At 59.4% G+C, this 18,920-nt stretch overlaps 1 protein-coding gene across 1 annotated transcript in view; it reads left to right on the top strand.

Annotated features, from left to right (window-relative positions):
- The window catches only part of CLPB (ClpB family mitochondrial disaggregase), a 42,655-nt gene extending 24,357 nt beyond the window's left edge, over window positions 1–18,298 (top strand). The window contains exons 7-17 of the mRNA XM_088534064.1: window positions 350–447; window positions 2,898–3,012; window positions 6,115–6,192; window positions 7,796–7,851; window positions 8,928–8,972; window positions 10,144–10,305; window positions 13,033–13,189; window positions 14,021–14,094; window positions 14,287–14,406; window positions 16,928–17,032; window positions 18,056–18,298. Coding sequence (XP_088390190.1) covers window positions 350–447; window positions 2,898–3,012; window positions 6,115–6,192; window positions 7,796–7,851; window positions 8,928–8,972; window positions 10,144–10,305; window positions 13,033–13,189; window positions 14,021–14,094; window positions 14,287–14,406; window positions 16,928–17,032; window positions 18,056–18,298 — 1,253 coding nt within the window. The remainder of the gene's footprint in view (window positions 1–349; window positions 448–2,897; window positions 3,013–6,114; window positions 6,193–7,795; window positions 7,852–8,927; window positions 8,973–10,143; window positions 10,306–13,032; window positions 13,190–14,020; window positions 14,095–14,286; window positions 14,407–16,927; window positions 17,033–18,055) is intronic.
- Window positions 18,299–18,920: the final 622 nt, after the last annotated feature.

Below are 18,920 nucleotides of genomic sequence, written 5' to 3'. Positions count from 1 at the left end.
GGCCGATATTGGAGCCGCCGTTATTGATAGGACCCGCACCGGAGCGGGCCCGGATGGCGCCGCGCGGCGGGACCGTCGCGGACGTCCCCGAAGGAGGCCGGTTCCTCGAGGCCTCCGCTCACCTGTCTCCATCATCCGCTTTATTCGCCGCGACAGGGGCTCGCGGCCGGAATTACTCTGCTTATGGAGCACATTTTTCATCCTGTAAGCAAATATAGATCCCCGATGCCGCCGCCGCTCCGGAGCTCGGGAATGGCCGGGCCCCGCTTCCTGAATTCCCTGGGGAGCGGAGGCCGGGAGAGGGGTGCTTGGTGCTTGTCCTAATCCCGTGACATTTTTGTCCCCAAAGGTGCCAACCCGCTCCAGAAGAACGACCTGGGCCACACGCCGCTGGATTACGCGCGGGAAGGGGAGGTCATGAAGCTCCTGAAAGCCTCCGAGACAAAGGTGAGCCCAAAATCCCTGCGGCTCCGTGTTCCCCGGATCCGCGTTCCGGAGGAGCCGCTGCCACTCCTTCCACGCAGTCAGTTAGTGCCTTACTGCACTTCCAACATTCCGTGCTTTTTGGAGGAAGTATTCACAAATAATCCGGATTTTGTACTATCCCGAAGCACAAAACATTGCAAAAAGCCCCTGTAGCTGCTCCCAGGGTTATGTGCCCTCCTTTTCCACATCAATATTCATTCCTTGGCAGGGAGATACACAGGGCGAGTGATACAATTCTGTATCTCTAGGCAAAAATGCGGTGAAATCAGGGCTTTATTTTCTAAAATCCCTGGAAAACAGAAGCAGATCCTAGAATCACGATCCAGCCGCAGGATCCATGTGCTTGTTTGAACCCCGAGGTGAGGAACGTGCCCGTGCTTGATGAAAGCAGTTGTTTAGGAGCATATTTGATAGGAATCACCTGGAATTACGCCTGCCGGGCAGGCAAAACCACCGTCTCGTCGGGAAAATCCCTGCTGGAGCTGGAATTCACAACGGGATGCCCCAAGGGAAAAGCAACACTCCTTGTGCTCGCACAAACAACGTGTTTGGAGAAGTTCTAAGGAAGTTGGGACTAAAACGCTTGAAATCTTGAGGAAAAGGGGAAAAATTACCTGCTGCTTAAGTGGCCTCAGGAGCCCAGCAAGAAAACCTTGGAAAGCCACGTTGGTTTTTATGCTTAACTAATAGATGGAGGAGAGAAAGGAAATATATCTGGAGAGATGTTGCAGGAAAATGATTGTCCTGGTGTATAAAACATCAGCCCGTGATGGATATTGGGCCGGGGGGGATGCGGTGCCGGAGGGGCCGCATCCACCCCAGGATCCACGTTCCACGGAGAGTCTTTGAGAATTTATTGCTCATTTTAATCACTGCCACGGAATGAATTGGCAGAACCGTTACGGGGTGGGCACGGCGCATATTTTTTATTTACATATCCCCGTGACAGAATAACAAGGAGTTTTCATATGTGTTTTTAATTTATTTGGGTTGCGTTTGTTCTTTTAAGAAGAGCTTTCCCTGTGCTAGACAGCCCTGGCTTGGTGCTGAGGACTCCAGTTGGTGCTGCTGAATCCCAAGGAAAAAACATTCCCAAAGTCCCCGGAGACTTTCATGGTTTTATAACCTGGTTTATGGCCCAGGTTTTGCAGCTGAGCATAAACTTATCGCCCTGGTTTCCTTTGCTCTTTTGGAATCTTTCTGTGTCCCGGGTTAAGGAGGTGTCCTCGGCACGTGCAGGTTTTGTGCTGGTGCTTTGGCACCTCATCCCGGTGCGGATTTCCCTGTAAATCCGGCAGGGATCGCGCTGCACCACGAGTGATCACACAGAGCGTCCCTGAAAGTTGCCGAAATGCCGGTTTTGCACCATAAAAGTTTATGAAAGAGGCGTTTTCTGAGGGTGAGAGCAGAGTCCCCACTGAGTGAAGATGAGGAAGGGACAGGAGCAGCCGTCGGATGAGGAAGGACCGAGCGAGCAGGGCCTGTCCAGCCTGGAGAGGAGCAGCCTGAGAGGGATGTGACCAACATGGACAAGGACCTGAGGGGAGAGTGCAGGGAGGACGGGGCCAAACTCTCCTGGGTGGTGGCCGGTGCCAGGACAAGGGGTGACGGGGCCAAGCTGAAGCCCAGGCAGCTCCATGTCCATGTGAGGAAGAACTTCCTTGGTGTGAGGGTGCCGGAGCCCTGGCACAGGCTGCCCAGAGAGGCTGTGGAGTCTCCTGCTCTGGAGATCTCCAACCCGCCTGGATGCGCCCGGGTGCCCCGTGCTCTGGGTGTCCCTGCCGGAGCAGGGGGGGATCCCAGGAGATCCCTGTCACCCCCAACCATTCCAGGATTCTGGGATTCAGCCATTCCGAAAAGACAGAAATAGAGATTCTTAGCAAAAACCAGCGTTTGCTTGGTCAATACAATGCAAAATCCAAGGTTTTTGGCGTTTTTCACTTCGTCAGTTTTAGTACAGCGAGGAGGCCACGTCGCTTTGGAAAAGATGCCCCATTTTAATGGCAGGTTTCCCCGGAACGAGCCCAGGTTTCGGGAAACCTTGGAAAAAGCAGCTGGAGCACTGGGGTTGCCTCCCACCCAGAGCCTTTTCCAGCGCTGCTTTTCCAAGGAAAAACACAGGGAGAAGGGGGATCTTTGCAGCAGAGAAGCCTCCTCTCCTTTTAAAATGTCTTTTTTAGGCAGTTTAAGTGATCGGAGCGTTTTTGTGCACGAGTTACTGCAAACCACAGGGATCGAGCCTGGAAAAGAGGAGGCTGGAGGGGATGTTTTCATGGTGACAAACACCCAGCAAGAGGGAAACAAAGACTCGGAATAATCCAAGTCTTTCCTTAGGGAATTTGGGAAGTGTTCCCTATGGGAAGGGGTGGATGGTTGTTCCCAACGGCGCCGTTTTTCCCTGCATCCCGCAGTTCCAGGAGGAGCAGCGCCGGAGGGAGCTGGAGGAGCGCCGGCGCTTCCCGCTGGAGCAGCGGCTCCGGGAGCACATCATCGGGCAGGAGAGCGCCATCGCCACCGTGGGAGCAGGTAGGATCCCGCCTCGGGAATACCGGGAATGCCGGGATGATTCCCCAGGGCTTTTCTCTAGGCTTTCCTGGGATGATCCCAGGCTTTCCGGGGCGCAAGGGGGCTCCAAGGCCATCCCGGTGCCACCGGAGCGCGGGCAGAGCCGGCCGTTCCCTCCGGACCTTTGCTCCGGAGCCTCCTCCGCGTTAATCATTCCCGAGCCGTGTCCCGGGGGAATCCGTGCGTATCCCGCGGCACGTGTGGGGAATCCGGACCAGCCGCAGGGCCTCGGCCCGCCATAGGGAAGAACCCCTCAGCAAGGCAGATCCCGAGGGATAGTTGCCCGGTTTCTGGGGAAAACGGGATCATTTTGGGGTAGGCAGGATGGATCCCGATCCTCCTCTGTCTTCCAGCTCTTCCATCCTCGTCTTGGTGCTGAATCCGATGCTAAAGCCCAAACTTTGGCTTCCTGCCTCTGCCCTTTCCCTGCTCCGTTCGATCCCTAACATTCCCTTCCCTGCACCTGCCAGGGAAATTCCCGAATTGGGGCATTTCCAGGCCTTTTCCCTGAGCTTCCAGCCCCACTTTTCCCTCATGGAAAGAACTAAATAAGCAAAGAGGAGGAGCCCGGCCTCCCGCGGCTGCTCCGTGCCAATCCTGGAAGCCCCTTCATCCCAGTGCCGATTCCCGGCACATCCCAGCGGAGATGCAAAGGTAGGAAAACCCGGGATGAGCTCGGGACGGAGCCAGGCTGCAAAACCCCACCATTTTCCAGCCATTCCCACATGGAATTCCATGCAACGTGCCCGATACCCGGGGCCGCAGGGCATCTCCGTCACCTCCTGCCTCTTCCCTCCTGCCCCTTTTCCCTGTTTTCTTGCGGAAAGGGGGAATTTTGCACGTCTTGCTCCTCCCAAGCTCTGGCCCGGGTCACTAGGGTTAATTGATACCAGAGTTAATTGGTAACTACGGCCGTAACTGAATAATCCCGTTTAATCGGCCGCCCGGCGCGTGATCCAAAGGGATCCAAGGAGCCGGAATGCCAAGGGCAGGACACGCTGGCCTGTCCCCATCCCATCAACACGTATCCTTCAATTCCATGTCTCCTGGCCAAGCTGTGCCAGAGGAAACCTCCCTTTTCCCGTATGGAGCATCCGTGGGAGCGAAGGCTCCAATGGGGGCTCCAGGATCTCCCTGGAATCCGGGTTAAGGCACTTCCCAAAGTTGGGTGAGGAGGAAGGGAGTAAAAACCCGTTCATTTTTTATGGAAAGAGCTTGAATAAAGGTGAGTGCGGGAAGGCCCCTCTTTAGCGAGCAGCTTCCAAAGGCTGAATGTGGAAAAGGGAATTCCGGAGCTGAATGGAAGCGGATGGGCCGGGATGGGGGCTCTCCGTGCCCCCGGTTTCTCCGGAATGCCGGGTCTCTTTAGGATCTCTGGGGGTGTTTCGCTGTGCGGAGCCCCTTGGGTTATCCCGGAGCGCATCCCAGCCCGGGCTCTCCAAGGAAGCGCCCGGGATGCAGCTCGACATTCCCGGGATGCGCCGGATCCCGCGGCAGCTCCTCCCGGAGCGATCCCGGCGCTGCAGCCGTGCGGCCTCCCCGTCCGCCTGTTCCCGGGCTTTCCAAGGGCTTCCTGCCGGAGCGCCGGCTGCCCGCGTTGCCTCGGGAATACCTGCGGGAATTCCGCCCCCATCCCGTTATTCCCCGTGCGCTCAGGAAGGGAATCCCGGGTCTCTCCGCGTGTCATTCCCGCGTGTCCCCCGCTCCGTACGGAGCCCCGGATCCCGCTCCCGCCGCGTTTTCCCGGGAGCTGCCGCTGCTTGGCGCGGCGCCCGCGCTCGTTAAGCCTTGACGAGAGTCAGGCCTCATTAGCGGGAAGAGCGTCTGGATCCCGGATCGCGTGCGGACGGCGCCGGGAGCAGCATCCCGTCTTTTCCAGGCCCTTAGAGCCGGCCTTTCCCTGCCATCCAAAGCATGGAAGCGCTTCATGGAAGCGGTTATTCCGGATGCCCTGCGTGGGTTTCCCACCCCCGTGCATCCTACGGTGCCTTCTCTTAGGGCTCCTTATTTTCCTTAATTCTGGCAAAAAGAGCTTTTTTCATGGACTTTCCTTCCTTGCTCCGGTTGAATTTCCTTCCCGGTCTTCGCTCCAGCAGATTCCGAGTGGTTTTTCCCTCTTAATTCCGCTTCCTGCCACGGTATTTTCCTCCCTAATAATCCCCCAGGTGAGGATCCCTTGGCCCATTCCATGTCCTATTCCAACTGGGATCCGCGCCGGCTCCGCGGAGCGCGTTCCGGATAGCGAGGAAGCGCGGGACGGGATGACGCGTGAGGATGAGGATGATGAGGATGACTTCGTTCCCATCGGATCCTTGGAGATGTGCTCGTGTTCCACAGCCACATTCCCGGTCTCCCTCTTGTGCCGCGCGCTGGTTTTCCTGCTTTTCCCGCTTTTCCCGGAGCTGCTCGTTGGGTCTGAGGCTGTTCAGGGAGCCGAGGGGCTAAATCCCATCCCGGCAGCTGCAGAACCGGGAGCGGGATCACGGGAATCACAGGCTCTGCAGGAACAAGGATGCGGTTTTCCCTGCGGAGCTTTGGGAGCAAACTGGGCGTTTCGCTTCCCAAATCCTCCCAATCCTCCCAAATTTTCCAGCAGCCTCTTAGCCAGGATGCTCTTCCCTATTGCTCTCCCCTATGGAAGAACCAGCCTCTTCCCAAGAAACCCCACGTCGCTTCCTGCGACATTCCCGCTCAAACATCCCTCTTTTTGGGAAATAAGGTGGAAACTTCCCCCCGCCAGGTTGCGTTCGGAGCTGGAAACGGAGCCTCCCGCCTGCTCCCGCGTCGCCCTGGCAACGCTGAGTGCACATCCTGGAAAACTTTATCCGAAATCTGCTCCGGGCAGCGCTCCAAATCCATGCTAACCTCATTAGGTGTCTCTGGGGCCTTTGCTGCCTAATCAAATTAGATGGCACTAATGGCAGGGAGGACTCGGAGTGGGCAGAGAGCAGTAAAACACAGTGTATACTTAGTGATAATTATACTTGCTTTTGTGTCATTGATTTATATGGCTCTTTTTGGTTTTTTTTCTCCCTCTCCCTGCTGTTTTTCCTGTGTTCCAAGCTATCCGGAGGAAGGAAAACGGCTGGTACGACGAGGAGCACCCGCTGGTCTTCCTGTTCTTGGGATCCTCGGGAATAGGTAACGCGGCGGGTTATCCCTGGGGATAACCCAGGGATCCCCTAAAGCCTCAGGAAGGGGCAGTTTGCAGCATAAAGGTGCAATGGGAGCATTTTCCTGCAGGAATATCTCCCCGGATGGGGTATATCCCTGCCTCCACGGGCAGGGATTTCTCCATAACGATGCTGTTTTATTGCCATTTTCCCCCCAACACCATCAAACGCAACGTGGCAGCCCATGAGCTCCCCAAATTGGACAAAACGCCTTTTCCTAGGAGGGAAAAAAGGAAAAAGAGGGATTTAAAGCAGCGGGAGCGTTTGCTGCTCAACAGGCTCCTGCCTTAGAGCAGTGGCTGGCCAAGTATTAACTCTAAATGACTTGCTATAAAGCTGTATAAAAACGGTAAGAAACGTCTGGGCGACTTCATTGCGCCGCTCATGGCAGATCTGAAGGCTCAATAATATAAATTGTCAGCTCTTCAGCCCTCATATATTTCCCTGGCAGTTTTTCTCTTCTTCCTTTGCTGCCATAAAAATGAATATTGGATTAAGGAAGCAAAGCAGCTGAGGATGTTAATGCATCAAGTGGGTCCTCGTGTGGGGCTGGGTGCAGTAGCAGCACCCAGATGTTGCAGGGACTGAAATATCCAGCGTGATTCCCATGTTTAAAGCTCTTTAAGGATCCCATACATGTATGTACACAAATGCATGCATGTTTTCATGCATGGGGCTGAGATGCAGCAGGGTTTGAAGGCAACAAAGCATGGACCGAAGGCAGCGTTTTGGTGGAGGTGCCAGTGCTGAATTCCCATTTTCTTGCAGTTTTTATATCTAAAAGAAGCCGCCAGGGCCCACCCAAGGCTCAGGCTGCAGGCACAGATGAGTCGGTAAAATATCCTGGCCCTCGTTAAGCAGGGGCTGTAATTAAATGAACCTGCAGATCTCATCTGCCAGATTCACCTTAACTGAAAAGCAGCTGCCCTGGGCCAGGGCAGATGTTTCATGCTCCAGAGGCACAATATGATCAAGATACAGCAGCCTGAGGGATATATATATATATTTTACCCCGCCAGAGCCCGTTTCTGCCGTAAACTGCAGCTCTGTTGGCTGGGCAGAGCTGCCTGCTGCTTTTTAGCTGGTTTGGCTTCCAAGACACAATTTTAATTTCCTTTTGGAGTTGCTCGTGGCACAACCACGTGCCTGCCCATCCGATGGTTTTCCAGGGCACGCTTAAATTGCAATAAAACACGGGATGCGCCGCGGAGCTGCCCCTGGGCCGGGTTTTTCCCCGGATGGGGAGGCCGGGGGCTCAGCCGAGCCGGGGCCTTTCCCGAGGCTCCGTCCGTGGGGATCTGCTCTGCGGATCCCTTTTGAATTATTGATCGTTCCTCAGCCCGGGGGTTTTTGCCCGTTGCCCTGTGTAAATCAAACAAAGACCCTCGCGTCGCCCTGGAATTGCTCTTCGGGAAAGCAAATGTCTTTAAGAGCCGATCTACCTGCGGGTTTGGTGGAAAAATAAAATAAAATCCGATCCCTCCGCCCGTCCTGGGAGAAGCAGCGGTTTAAAAGGCAGCCCTGGGTGTCCCGTCCTTCCTGACGTGCCTCTTCCCTCTGTGTTTGCACAGGTAAAACGGAGCTGGCCAAGCAGACCGCCAAGTACCTGCACAAGGACGTCAAAAAGGTACCCGAGCGCCCTGAGCATCCCTGCATCCCGTTCCGGCACATTCCTGCCCTTGGGAAGAGCCCGTTTTCCTGCTCCCGAGAGCTGTGGATGCTCCGCGTGTCACGGGGAAGGAACACAGAGGTGCCCTGTGGATTAATTAATCCCTGTTAGATTAATCCCCGCTATCTTCCAGCACAGAGTAGGCACCAGATAAAACAACACGTGTAGAAAAGAGATCAAAACGAAGCTGTAAAAGGGGCTGTTCTGGTTTCTTTTCATCGTGCTTCCGTAATTGCCTTCCAGAGGCGATAAATCCCAGCTCCTGGATCTCGAGCACCTTCAGCCAAAGCTCCTGCACCTGGAACTGGTCACTGCCCGGCCAAACATCAAATAGACAAATCAGTTAAGGGCTGGATGCGGTGTTAATTCGATAGCGTGCACAAACGGGCGTTTGGCTGCTCATGAATCAGCCTGACAGTCATTGCTGTAACGAGCGGCGTGAAGAGGGGTCATAAACCACGCGGGCGCTCTCGGCAGGAGCTGCCTGATGAGCAGATCCATAACGGTCTCATTTTCCTACTCGTGGAGAGGTGGCGACGCAGGGACAAAGTGCCGGTGTCCCCAGGCCGGGCCGGCGCGGCCGGGGCCCTCATTGGACCCTATGGAAGCTGTTTGTGGCTTGTTCCTCATGGATAGGTGGGAGAAGCTCCCTAAAATGGTCCGGAAAGGACCAATATTGGCCTTCGGGCCACTCACCTGGCTCCCTTGGGCTGGATTTTCCATCCCATGGGAATGATGCAGCCTCTTTCACACGGAGACTGCTCACACGATGGATTCCTGCACCCTGTTTAAGTGGGGAAACCTTTGGCTTGGCTGCAATTCCAGCTAAAACAAACCTAACCGGACCAGAAGAAGGCTAAAATAGCCAAGTGCACGGGCAGTTTTGAGGGATGAGCGTTTCGGATGCTCTAAGGAGGCTTTTCTTTGTGTTTTGATACACCAAGACCCAACCGGGAGCTTCTCCGGGCTCCTAAATGCACGGAAACCCGGAGCACGTTCACCCAAAGCACCTGATATATGTATTTCTCTTGCAGGGTTTCATCAGGCTGGACATGTCCGAGTTCCAGGAAAGGCACGAGGTCAGTAAATAGACAATCGCGGCCTCGAGTTTAATTGGTAATTTAAACAAATGGCATCAATTCCTTCTTTCCCCGGCCTTTCCTCGTGTCTTTGGAGGGCTGAGGGTCCCCACGGGTGCTCCCACTTGGACCTCGTCCCGGCAGGGAGTGCCCGGGGTCTTTCCCAAGGAATTCCATGTTCTCCAGGTTGAGGGCATCCAAAGGGGGCGCGGGAAGGATTGCAGCACGGCAGGAGCAGAGGGAAGCTCCAAGCAGCTATTCCCAACCTCCCAGGCCTGGTTTGGCTCCACTTGCAGCCTGGGCTTTACGTGGGCCAAGCCGAGACGGTGCAAATCCCATCCTGGGATATGCGGGAAGAGGGAAAATCCTTCCTGGCCAGCTCCATCCTCGGGATTTGCCCTGGCCGCGTGTCCAGGCTGGACCCGTTGCGGAGGGACCTGCCAAGGACACTCGTGGGGACACCAAGGGGGTCATTTTCTCCCAGGGGGAGAATTCGAGGGGAATTCGGCCAATTCCTGCCTTTGTGTCCCCAAAACGCGGGGACCCTCTGGCCTCTGTGCCTGGAATCTCAAGGGGTCTCCAGGTCCCATGCAGGTGGCTCCGGAGGTGGCAGGAAAGGAGGACGAGGGACACGGGGTTGTCCAGGCACAAGAGGCTGCAAATTGGGTGGGTTTGGGGGAGTCGCCCGTGTTCTGGGATTGGGGATTTTGCTCCAAGAAATCCCTCTGCTCCCTGTGTGGGACCCGTGCGGATTCCAGGCGTCCTGGAGCGACTTGCCCAAACCCACCCGTGATTCCGGATTCGCAGCTCCCGTAAGGGACAGGGACCTGGATGTGCAGGGAGCACCCGTGAAACCGGGGGACTCGGCAGCATCCCGGCCTGCGGCAAAACTCCCGTGCGCTTTTTACTAAAATCCAGCCGTTTTCAGGAATATTCCGCTTTATTCTGTGTAGCTTTATTGAAGCATTCGCAGCACCCAGCACCGATGCAGCTGGTGGTGGACCCTGATTCCCCACCAAAGCCTCTGCCGTTGCTATTCCTTGCTCCCGAAAAGGCCCTGGGAGATTCCCGAGCTGCGATGGGAGCTCGGATGCTGTTCCAGCGGGCGGGAATGGTGCCGGCCGCTCCAGGGCTCCATCCCGGGCTCTTCTCCCGCTTTTCCCCCCTCCAGGTGGCCAAGTTCATCGGCTCGCCGCCGGGCTACGTGGGCCACGAGGAGGGCGGGCAGCTCACCAAGCGGCTGCGGCAGTGCCCCAACGCCGTGGTGCTGTTCGACGAGGTGGACAAGGCGCACCCGGACGTGCTCACCATCATGCTGCAGCTCTTCGACGAGGTGGGGACATTCCCGGCGTTCCCGGCATTCCCGGTGTTCCCGGCGTTCCCGGCATCCCGGCGCGCCGGTGCCCGTGGGGGCTCCTGCTCTGGAGATCTCCAACCCGCCTGGATGCGCCCGGGTGCCCCGTGCTCCGGGGGTCCCCCCTGCACTGGATCCCAAGAAAATGGGCTGACCCGGGATCAACTGGGCCAAACTGGGCTGACCTGGGAGCAACCAGGCTGAGCTTGGCCAGGCTGAGCCCCTCATGCTCAGCTAAGGGCCGCTAGAACCGAGCTGGGCCAACCTGAGCTGGTCCGAGCCAAGCCGGGCTCTGCTGGACCTATTGGGCTGGAGCGAGCTGGGCTGAGCTGGGCTCTACCGGGCCAAACCGGGCTCTGCTGGACCTATTGGGCTGCAGTGAGCTGGGCTGTACCGGGCCAAAGCGGGCCAGCGTGTGCTGGGCTGAACCGAGCCAGGCGATGCCTGTCCAAACTGCACTGGGCCCTGCTGAGCTGAACCGGGCTGTGATGGGCCAAACTGGGCTGTACCAGGCTGAAATGGGCCGAGCTGCACCAGGCCAAACTGGGCTGTGTTGGCTGAACTGAGCTGGGCTGTACTGGGTCAGGTGTGCTGGGCGGAACCGGGCCAGGCTGTAGCACTGAACTGAGCTGTGCTAGGCTGAACCGAGCCGGGTTGTACCGGGCCAAACCAGGCCAGGCTGTGCTAGGCCGAGCCAGGCTCTACTGGGCCTAACTGGGCTGGGCTGTGCTGAACCAAGCCGGGTTGCACTGGGCCATTCCAGGCCGAACCAGGCCAAACTGAGACAGGCCGTACTGGGCTGAACCAGGCCGGGCTGTGCCGGGCCAAACCGAGCTGGACTGTCCCCAGCTCGGTCATGCTGGATTCCCCATGGCCGGAACACCAGGACGTAGCGGGAAGACGGAACACGGAGCCAGGGGGGCTTCTCCTTCCCCTTGCAGCAAATCCCGCTCCTCTGGATGATCCCGCTCCATCCTCGGAGGCAAATCCTCTCCCCAGCACCAGCCCGGGAGGTTTTTTGGGGTTTTGTTTTTCTTTCAAGGATTAATAACACCGTTTTTTCTTGCATAGATCATCGCGGCAGCAGCTAAATGTGAAATCAATTCCTGCACCGCGCTCTTGACAGGGCAATAACCCAAATGTTAATCCCAAGCACCCAACAAGGATTTGTGTCATTGTGCTGGAGATCGCTGCTGGAGACGTGTCGAGGAAAGGAGCCGCCTGGGGAGCCGCTTGTTTTTTTCCCCTTTATTTCTCTCTCTTTTTTTTTTTTATTTTATTAATCAAGAGGTCTGCAACCTGGGCAAGGTCCCTGCGTTGCAATGGGCCCTGCTTGGGCTCCCGGGTGCCAGGAGGGGACACGGAGCGGCCGTGGGGACACACAGAGTGGCCGTGGGGACACATGGAGTGGCCGTGGGGACACAGAGAGTGACCATAGGGACACAGGGAGCTGCAGGGATGCAGGGAGCTGCTGCAGGGACACAGGGAGCTGCAGGGATGCAGGAAGCTGCTGTAGGGATGCAGGGAGCTGCAGGGATGCAGGAAGCTGCTGTAGGGATGCAGGGAGCTGCTGCAGGGACACAGGGAGCTGCAGGGATGCAGGGAGCTGCAGGGATGCAGGAAGCTGCTGTAGGGATGCAGGGAGCTGCCGCAGGGACACAGGGAGCTGCAGGGATGCAGGGAGCTGCTGCGAGGACACAGGGAGCTGCAGGGATGCAGGAAGCTGCTGTAGGGATGCAGGGAGCTGCTGTAGGGATGCAGGGAGCTGCTGCGAGGACACAGGGAGCTGCAGGGATGCAGGGAGCTGCTGCGAGGACACAGGGAGCTGCAGGGATGCAGGGAGCTGCAGGGATGCAGGGAGCTGCTGCAGGGACACAGGGAGCTGCAGGGATGCAGGGAGCTGCTGCGAGGACACAGGGAGCTGCAGGGATGCAGGGAGCTGCTGTAGGGATGCAGGGAGCTGCTGCGAGGACACAGGGAGCTGCAGGGATGCAGGGAGCTGCTGCAGGCACACAGGGAGCTGCAGGGATGCAGGAAGCTGCTGCGAGGACACAGGGAGCTGCAGGGATGCAGGGAGCTGCTGTAGGGATGCAGGGAGCTGCTGCAGGGACGCAGGGAGCTGCAGGGATGCAGGAAGCTGCTGCAGGGATGCAGGGAGCTGCTGCGAGGACACAGGGAGCTGCAGGGAGCTGCAGGGATGCAGGAAGCTGCTGTAGGGATGCAGGGAGCTGCTGCGAGGACACAGGGAGCTGCAGGGATGCAGGGAGCTGCAGGGATGCAGGAAGCTGCAGGGATGCAGGGAGCTGCAGGGATGCAGGAAGCTGCTGTAGGGATGCAGGGAGCTGCTGCAGGTACACAGGGAGCTGCAGGGATGCAGGAAGCTGCTGCGAGGACACAGGGAGCTGCAGGGATGCAGGGAGCTGCAGGGATGCAGGAAGCTGCTGTAGGGATGCAGGGAGCTGCTGCAGGGACGCAGGGAGCTGCAGGGATGCAGGGAGCTGCAGGGATGCAGGAAGCTGCTGTAGGGATGCAGGAAGCTGCTGTAGGGATGCAGGGAGCTGCTGCAGGGACACAGGGAGCTGCAGGGATGCAGGGAGCAGCCACAAGGACACATCCATCCCGGGACAAAGCGGCTCCCGGATCCCGGCCAACCTCGGAGCGCCGCTCCCGGCACGGCCGCTCCCATTCCCACCGCTTTCCTCGCAGGGCCGCCTGACGGACGGAAAAGGGAAGACCATCGACTGCAAGGATGCCATCTTCATCATGACGTCCAACGTGGCCAGCGAGGAGATCGCGCAGCACGCGCTGCAGCTGCGCCAGGAGGCCCTGGAGATGAGCAAGAAGCGCCTGGCGGAAAACCTGGGTACGCTCCCGCTTCCCGGGCCCCAATCCCGAAATATCCCAACCGGCAGCTCTTGTTGGAGTCCCGGGTCGGATCCCGGAGCTCTGCTTGTCTTTGGGAAGGGATTCCCGTCCCGCTCATCCCGTTCTGTCCTTGCCAGGCGCTCCCTGCAAGGTGGCAGTGCCCCATGCAGGCAATCCCATGGGACGGGGGGGTTGTTCCGGCTGCCATTCCCCAAGCTGGGAATGCCCTGGGAATGCCCTGCGAGCTGGTTGGGCGCCCGGGCTTCTCCCCCCAACCATCTCTTCCCTTTTATTTGGAGAAGCAGGAACAAAAACCCACTTAATTCGCAATCTTCCCGCTCCGATCGGGGCGGGTAAAGGACACAGCGCTCCCGCAACTGAACTTCAAGAATAACATTTGGAAATGCCACGCGCTTTCCTGCTAAATGAGGAAAACATTGGATTTCCATTCCTAGACCTGCAGCACAGAGCGCTGCGGCTCCCGCCTGGCTGGAAAATGTGGTTGGGATGAGGAGCCGGAGCTCGGCTGGGTTTCCCGGAATTCCCTGGCCTTTCCGGAGCTCCCGGGAGCTGGAAGCGCCTGGATGGGCGGATAAATGGATCAGCGGGTGACGCAGATGGATATCGGGGTGGCCGGAGCGGCCGGGTTCCTTAGGGAAGGAGCAGGGAAACACGGGGAAGGAACGGAGGGGACGGAGCCGAACGGGAATGCGGCGTCGCCGGGATCCTTGTGCATCCGGGAAGCACGGAGGGGACACAGGGGACATTCCGGACGTCTTTCGGGAATGTCCTCCCTCTCGGTGACACGCGGCGCCCTCGTGCCTTGCAGAGGACGTGCAGATGAGCGACCAGATCACCATCTCCAAGCAGTTCAAGGAGAAGGTGATTCGCCCCATCCTGAAGGTACGGAGCGCTCCGTTTTCCATGCCTTCCGCTCCGGGTATCCCGGATTTTGCTCACGGAGCCGTTCTGGGCCCTGCCACGTCCAGGCCGGGGCCTCGTCACGCACAAGTGACATTTGGGGACGGGAAGCCCCGTGGCCGTGTCCTTGGCACGGGTCCTGTCCCCGCTGTCCCTCATGCCCTGTCCTTGCAGGCTCACTTCCGACGGGACGAGTTCCTGGGCAGGATCAACGAGATCGTCTATTTTCTGCCCTTCTGCCACTCGGAGCTCATCCAGCTCGTCAACAAGGAGCTCAATTTTTGGGCCAAGAAGGTAAATGTGGGATTTTCACCCTAACGTCCCGCTCGCCACCAGGGCAGCGTCACCCCGTGCGCGTGCGGGAGGACGAGACCCCGTTCTGGGTCTCAAAGTGCCCGAATTGTCCTTGCACGGGAGCAGGTGGCCCAAAGGGGACTGGGGACCCGGGTTGCTCCTGCCTGGGGGCTCCCCTGCCCCGTTGCCTGGCTGGGCTCTGGTGGCCTCGTGGCCTTGGTGCCACTCGTGACCTTGGTGTCACTTGTGGCCTCGGTGTCACTCATGGCCTCGGTGTCACTTGTGGCCTCGGTGTCACTCGTGGCTCTGGCCTGGTGACTCGTGGCCTCAGTGTCACTTGTGGTCTCGGTGTCACTCGTGGCCTTGGTGTCACTCATGGCCTTGGTATCACTTGCGGCTCTGGCCTGGTGACTCGTGGCCTCGGTGTCACTCGTGGCCTCGGTGTCACTTGTGGCCTTGGTGTCACTTGCGGCTCTGGCCTGGTGACTCGTGGCCTTGGTGCCACTCGTGACCTCGGTGTCACTCATGGCCTCGGTGTCACTCGTGGCTCTGGCCTTGGTGTCACTCGTGACCTCGGTGTCACTCGTGGCCTCGGTGTCACTCGTGGCTCTGGCCTGGTGACTCGTGGCCTTGGTGTCACTCGTGGCCTCAGTGTCACCTGCGGCTCTGGCTTGGTGACTCGTGGCCTCGGTGTCACTTGTGGCCTTGGTGTCACTCGTGGCCTTGGTGTCACTCATGGCCTCAGTGTCACTCATGGCCTCGGTGTCACCTGCGGCTCTGGCTTGGTGACTTGTGGCCTTGGTGTCACTCATGGCCTCGGTGTCACTCGTGGCTCTGGCCTGGTGACTCATGGCCTTGGTGTCACTTGTGGCCTTGGTGTCACTCGTGGCCTTGGTGTCACTCGTGGCTCTGGCCTTGGTGTCACTTGTGGCCTTGGTGTCACTTGTGGCTCTGGCCTTGGTGTCACTCATGGCCTCGGTGTCACTCGTGGCTCTGGCCTTGGTGTCACTCGTGGCCTTGGTGTCACTCATGGCCTCGGTGTCACTCGTGGCTCTGGTCTGGTGACTTGTGGCCTTGGTGTCACTCGTGGCCTTGGTGTCACTTGTGGCTCTGGCCTTGGTGTCACTCATGGCCTCGGTGTCACTCGTGGCTCTGGCCTTGGTGTCACTCGTGGCCTTGGTGTCACTCATGGCCTCGGTGTCACTCGTGGCTCTGGTCTGGTGACTTGTGGCCTTGGTGTCACTCGTGGCCTTGGTGTCACTTGTGGCTCTGGCCTTGGTGTCACTCGTGGCCTTGGTGTCACTCATGGCCTCGGTGTCACTCGTGGCTCTGGTCTGGTGACTCGTGGCCTTGGTGTCACTCGTGGCCTTGGTGTCACTCGTGGCTCTGGCCTTGGTGTCACTCATGGCCTCGGTGTCACTCGTGGCTCTGGCCTGGTGACTCGTGGCCTTGGTGTCACTCGTGACCTTGGTGTCACTCATGGTGTCACTCGTGGCCTTGGTGTCGCTCGTGACCTTGGTGTCGCTCGTGGCCTTGGTGTCACTTGTGGCCTCGGTGTCACTTGTGTTTCTGGCCTTGGTGTCACTTGTGGCCTTGGTGTCACTCGTGGCCTTGGTGTCACTCGTGGCTCTGGCCTTGGTGTCACTTGTGGCCTTGGTGTCACTTGTGGCTCTGGCCTTGGTGTCACTCATGGCCTCGGTGTCACTCGTGGCTCTGGCCTTGGTGTCACTCGTGGCCTTGGTGTCACTCATGGCCTCGGTGTCACTCGTGGCTCTGGTCTGGTGACTTGTGGCCTTGGTGTCACTCGTGGCCTTGGTGTCACTTGTGGCTCTGGCCTTGGTGTCACTCATGGCCTCGGTGTCACTCGTGGCTCTGGCCTTGGTGTCACTCGTGGCCTTGGTGTCACTCATGGCCTCGGTGTCACTCGTGGCTCTGGTCTGGTGACTTGTGGCCTTGGTGTCACTCGTGGCCTTGGTGTCACTTGTGGCTCTGGCCTTGGTGTCACTCGTGGCCTTGGTGTCACTCATGGCCTCGGTGTCACTCGTGGCTCTGGTCTGGTGACTCGTGGCCTTGGTGTCACTCGTGGCCTTGGTGTCACTCGTGGCTCTGGCCTTGGTGTCACTCATGGCCTCGGTGTCACTCGTGGCTCTGGCCTGGTGACTCGTGGCCTTGGTGTCACTCGTGACCTTGGTGTCACTCATGGTGTCACTCGTGGCCTTGGTGTCGCTCGTGACCTTGGTGTCGCTCGTGGCCTTGGTGTCACTTGTGGCCTCGGTGTCACTTGTGTTTCTGGCCTTGGTGTCACTTGTGGCCTTGGTGTCACTCGTGGCCTTGGTGTCACTCGTAGCCTCGGTGTCACTCGTGGCTCCTGGGGACCAAAACCCAGGACATTTCCGAGCGCATCCAGCGTCTGTCCTGCTCCCCCATCCAAGCAGGGGCTTCCCCATCCGGGTGCCATCCAGGGCCCGTGGGGTCCCCAGCGAGGACAGGGTCCCCGCTGCCACCCCCTTGTCCCCCGCAGGCCAAGGCCCGGCACAACATCACCCTGCTGTGGGACACGGAGGTCATGGACGTGCTGGCCGACGGCTACAACCTGCACTACGGCGCCCGCTCCATCAAGCACGAGGTAGAACGGGAGCGCGGGTGACACGAGTGCTCGGGGACAGGACAAGGGGTGCCGGGGACGAGCTGAAGCCCAGGCAGCTCCATGTCCACGTGAGGAAGAACTTCCTTGGTGTGAGGGTGCCGGAGCCCTGGCACAGGCTGCCCAGAGAGGCTGTGGAGTCTCCTGCTCTGGAGATCTCCAACCCGCCTGGATGCGCCCGGGTGCCCCGTGCTCCGGGTGCCCCCCCTGCACTGGGGCATCCCGTGCAAATGGGCTGATCCGGGATCAACCAGGCCAAACTGGGCTCACCTGGGAGCAACCAGGCTGAGCTTGGCCAGGCTGAGCCCCTCATGCTCAGCTAAGGGCCCCTAGAACCGAGCTGGTCCAACCTGAGCTGGTCCGAGCCAAGCCGGGCTCTGCTAGACCTATTGGGCTGGAGTGAGCTGGGCTGAGCTGGGCTGTACCGGGCCAAAGCGGGCCAGCGTGTGCTGGGCTGAACCGAGCCAGGCGATGCCTGTCCAAATAGCGCTGGGCTCTGCTGAGCTGAACCGGGCTGTGATGGGACAAACTGGGCTGTACCAGGCTGAAATGGGCCGAGCTGCACCAGGCCAAACTGGGCTGTGTTGGGCTGAACCGAGCTAGGTTGTACTGGGTTAGGTGTGCTGGGCGGAACCGGGCCAGGCTGTAGCACTGAACTGAGCTGTGCTAGACTGAATCGAGCTGGGTTGTACCGGGCCAAACCAGGCCAGGCTGTGCTAGGCCGAGCCAGGCTCTACTGGGCCTAACTGGGCTGGGCTGTGCTGAACCAAGCTGGATTGCACTGGGCCATTCCGGGCCGAACCAGGCCAAACTGAGACAGGCCATACTGGGTTGAACCAGGCTGGGCTATGCTGGGCCAAACTGAGCTGGGCCGAATTGGGCTATGCTAGGTGGCCCAGGAGGGATCCCGGGGGGGATCCCGGGGGAGGATCCCGGGGGGGGATCCCGGGGGAGGATCCCGGGATCTCCCTGGCACCCTCCGCATCCCGGGATTCCCCCATGCAGGTGGAGCGGCGCGTGGTGAACCAGCTGGCGGCCGCCTACGAGCAGGAGCTGCTTCCCCGCGGCTGCACCCTGCGGATCACCGTGGAGCGCTCGGAAAAGCAGCGGCTCCGGAGCCGGGAGCCGGCGGCGGAGAAGGCGCCGGGCCCGGCGCTGCGCCTGGAGATCGTGGAGAAGGGCAGCAAGGCGCGCAGGCTGCACATCCAGGCGCCGCTCAGCCCCGACCGCGTCGCGCACTTCCTCTAGGAGCCGCGCCGGCCGCTCCGCAATAAACCCCGTGCCGTCCGGAGCGGCGTCCGGGAGCGCCGGGAGCGCCGGGAGCGCCGGAGCGGGAGCGCGGCTGCCCCTCCCCGGGCGGTGGGAACGCGGCCCCGCTGGTCCTGGGGACAACGGGGGCTGCCGTGGGGACACCGGGAGCTGCCCTGGGGACATGGGGACTCAGGGAGCTGCCTTGGGGACACAGGGAGCTGCCTTGCAGACACCAGGAGCTGCCTTGGGGACATGGGGACTCAGGGAGCTGCCTTGGGGACACAGGGAGCTGCCCTGGGGACAACGGGGAGCCACCATGGGGACATGGGGACTCAGGGAGCTGCCTTGGGGACACAGGGAGCTGCCCTGGGGACATGGGGACTCAGGGAGCTGCCTTGGGGACACAGGGAGCTGCCTTGCAGACACCAGGAGCTGCCTTGGGGACATGGGGACTCAGGGAGCTGCCTTGGGGACACAGGGAGCTGCCCTGGGGACAACGGGGAGCCACCATGGGGACATGGGGACTCAGGGAGCTGCCTTGGGGACACAGGGAGCTCCCATGGGGACACCAGGAGCTGCCTTGGGGACATGGGGACTCAGGGAGCTGCCATGGGGACAC

This window comes from Tinamus guttatus, unplaced genomic scaffold (genome assembly GCF_059628265.1).
Source record: "Tinamus guttatus ecotype Peru unplaced genomic scaffold, ASM5962826v1 Tinamus_guttatus_pri_ptg000533l, whole genome shotgun sequence".
Classification (NCBI taxonomy): domain Eukaryota; kingdom Metazoa; phylum Chordata; class Aves; order Tinamiformes; family Tinamidae; genus Tinamus; species Tinamus guttatus.
Note: the sequence above shows the minus strand (reverse complement) of the source record. Positions and strands in the feature narration are given on the sequence as shown.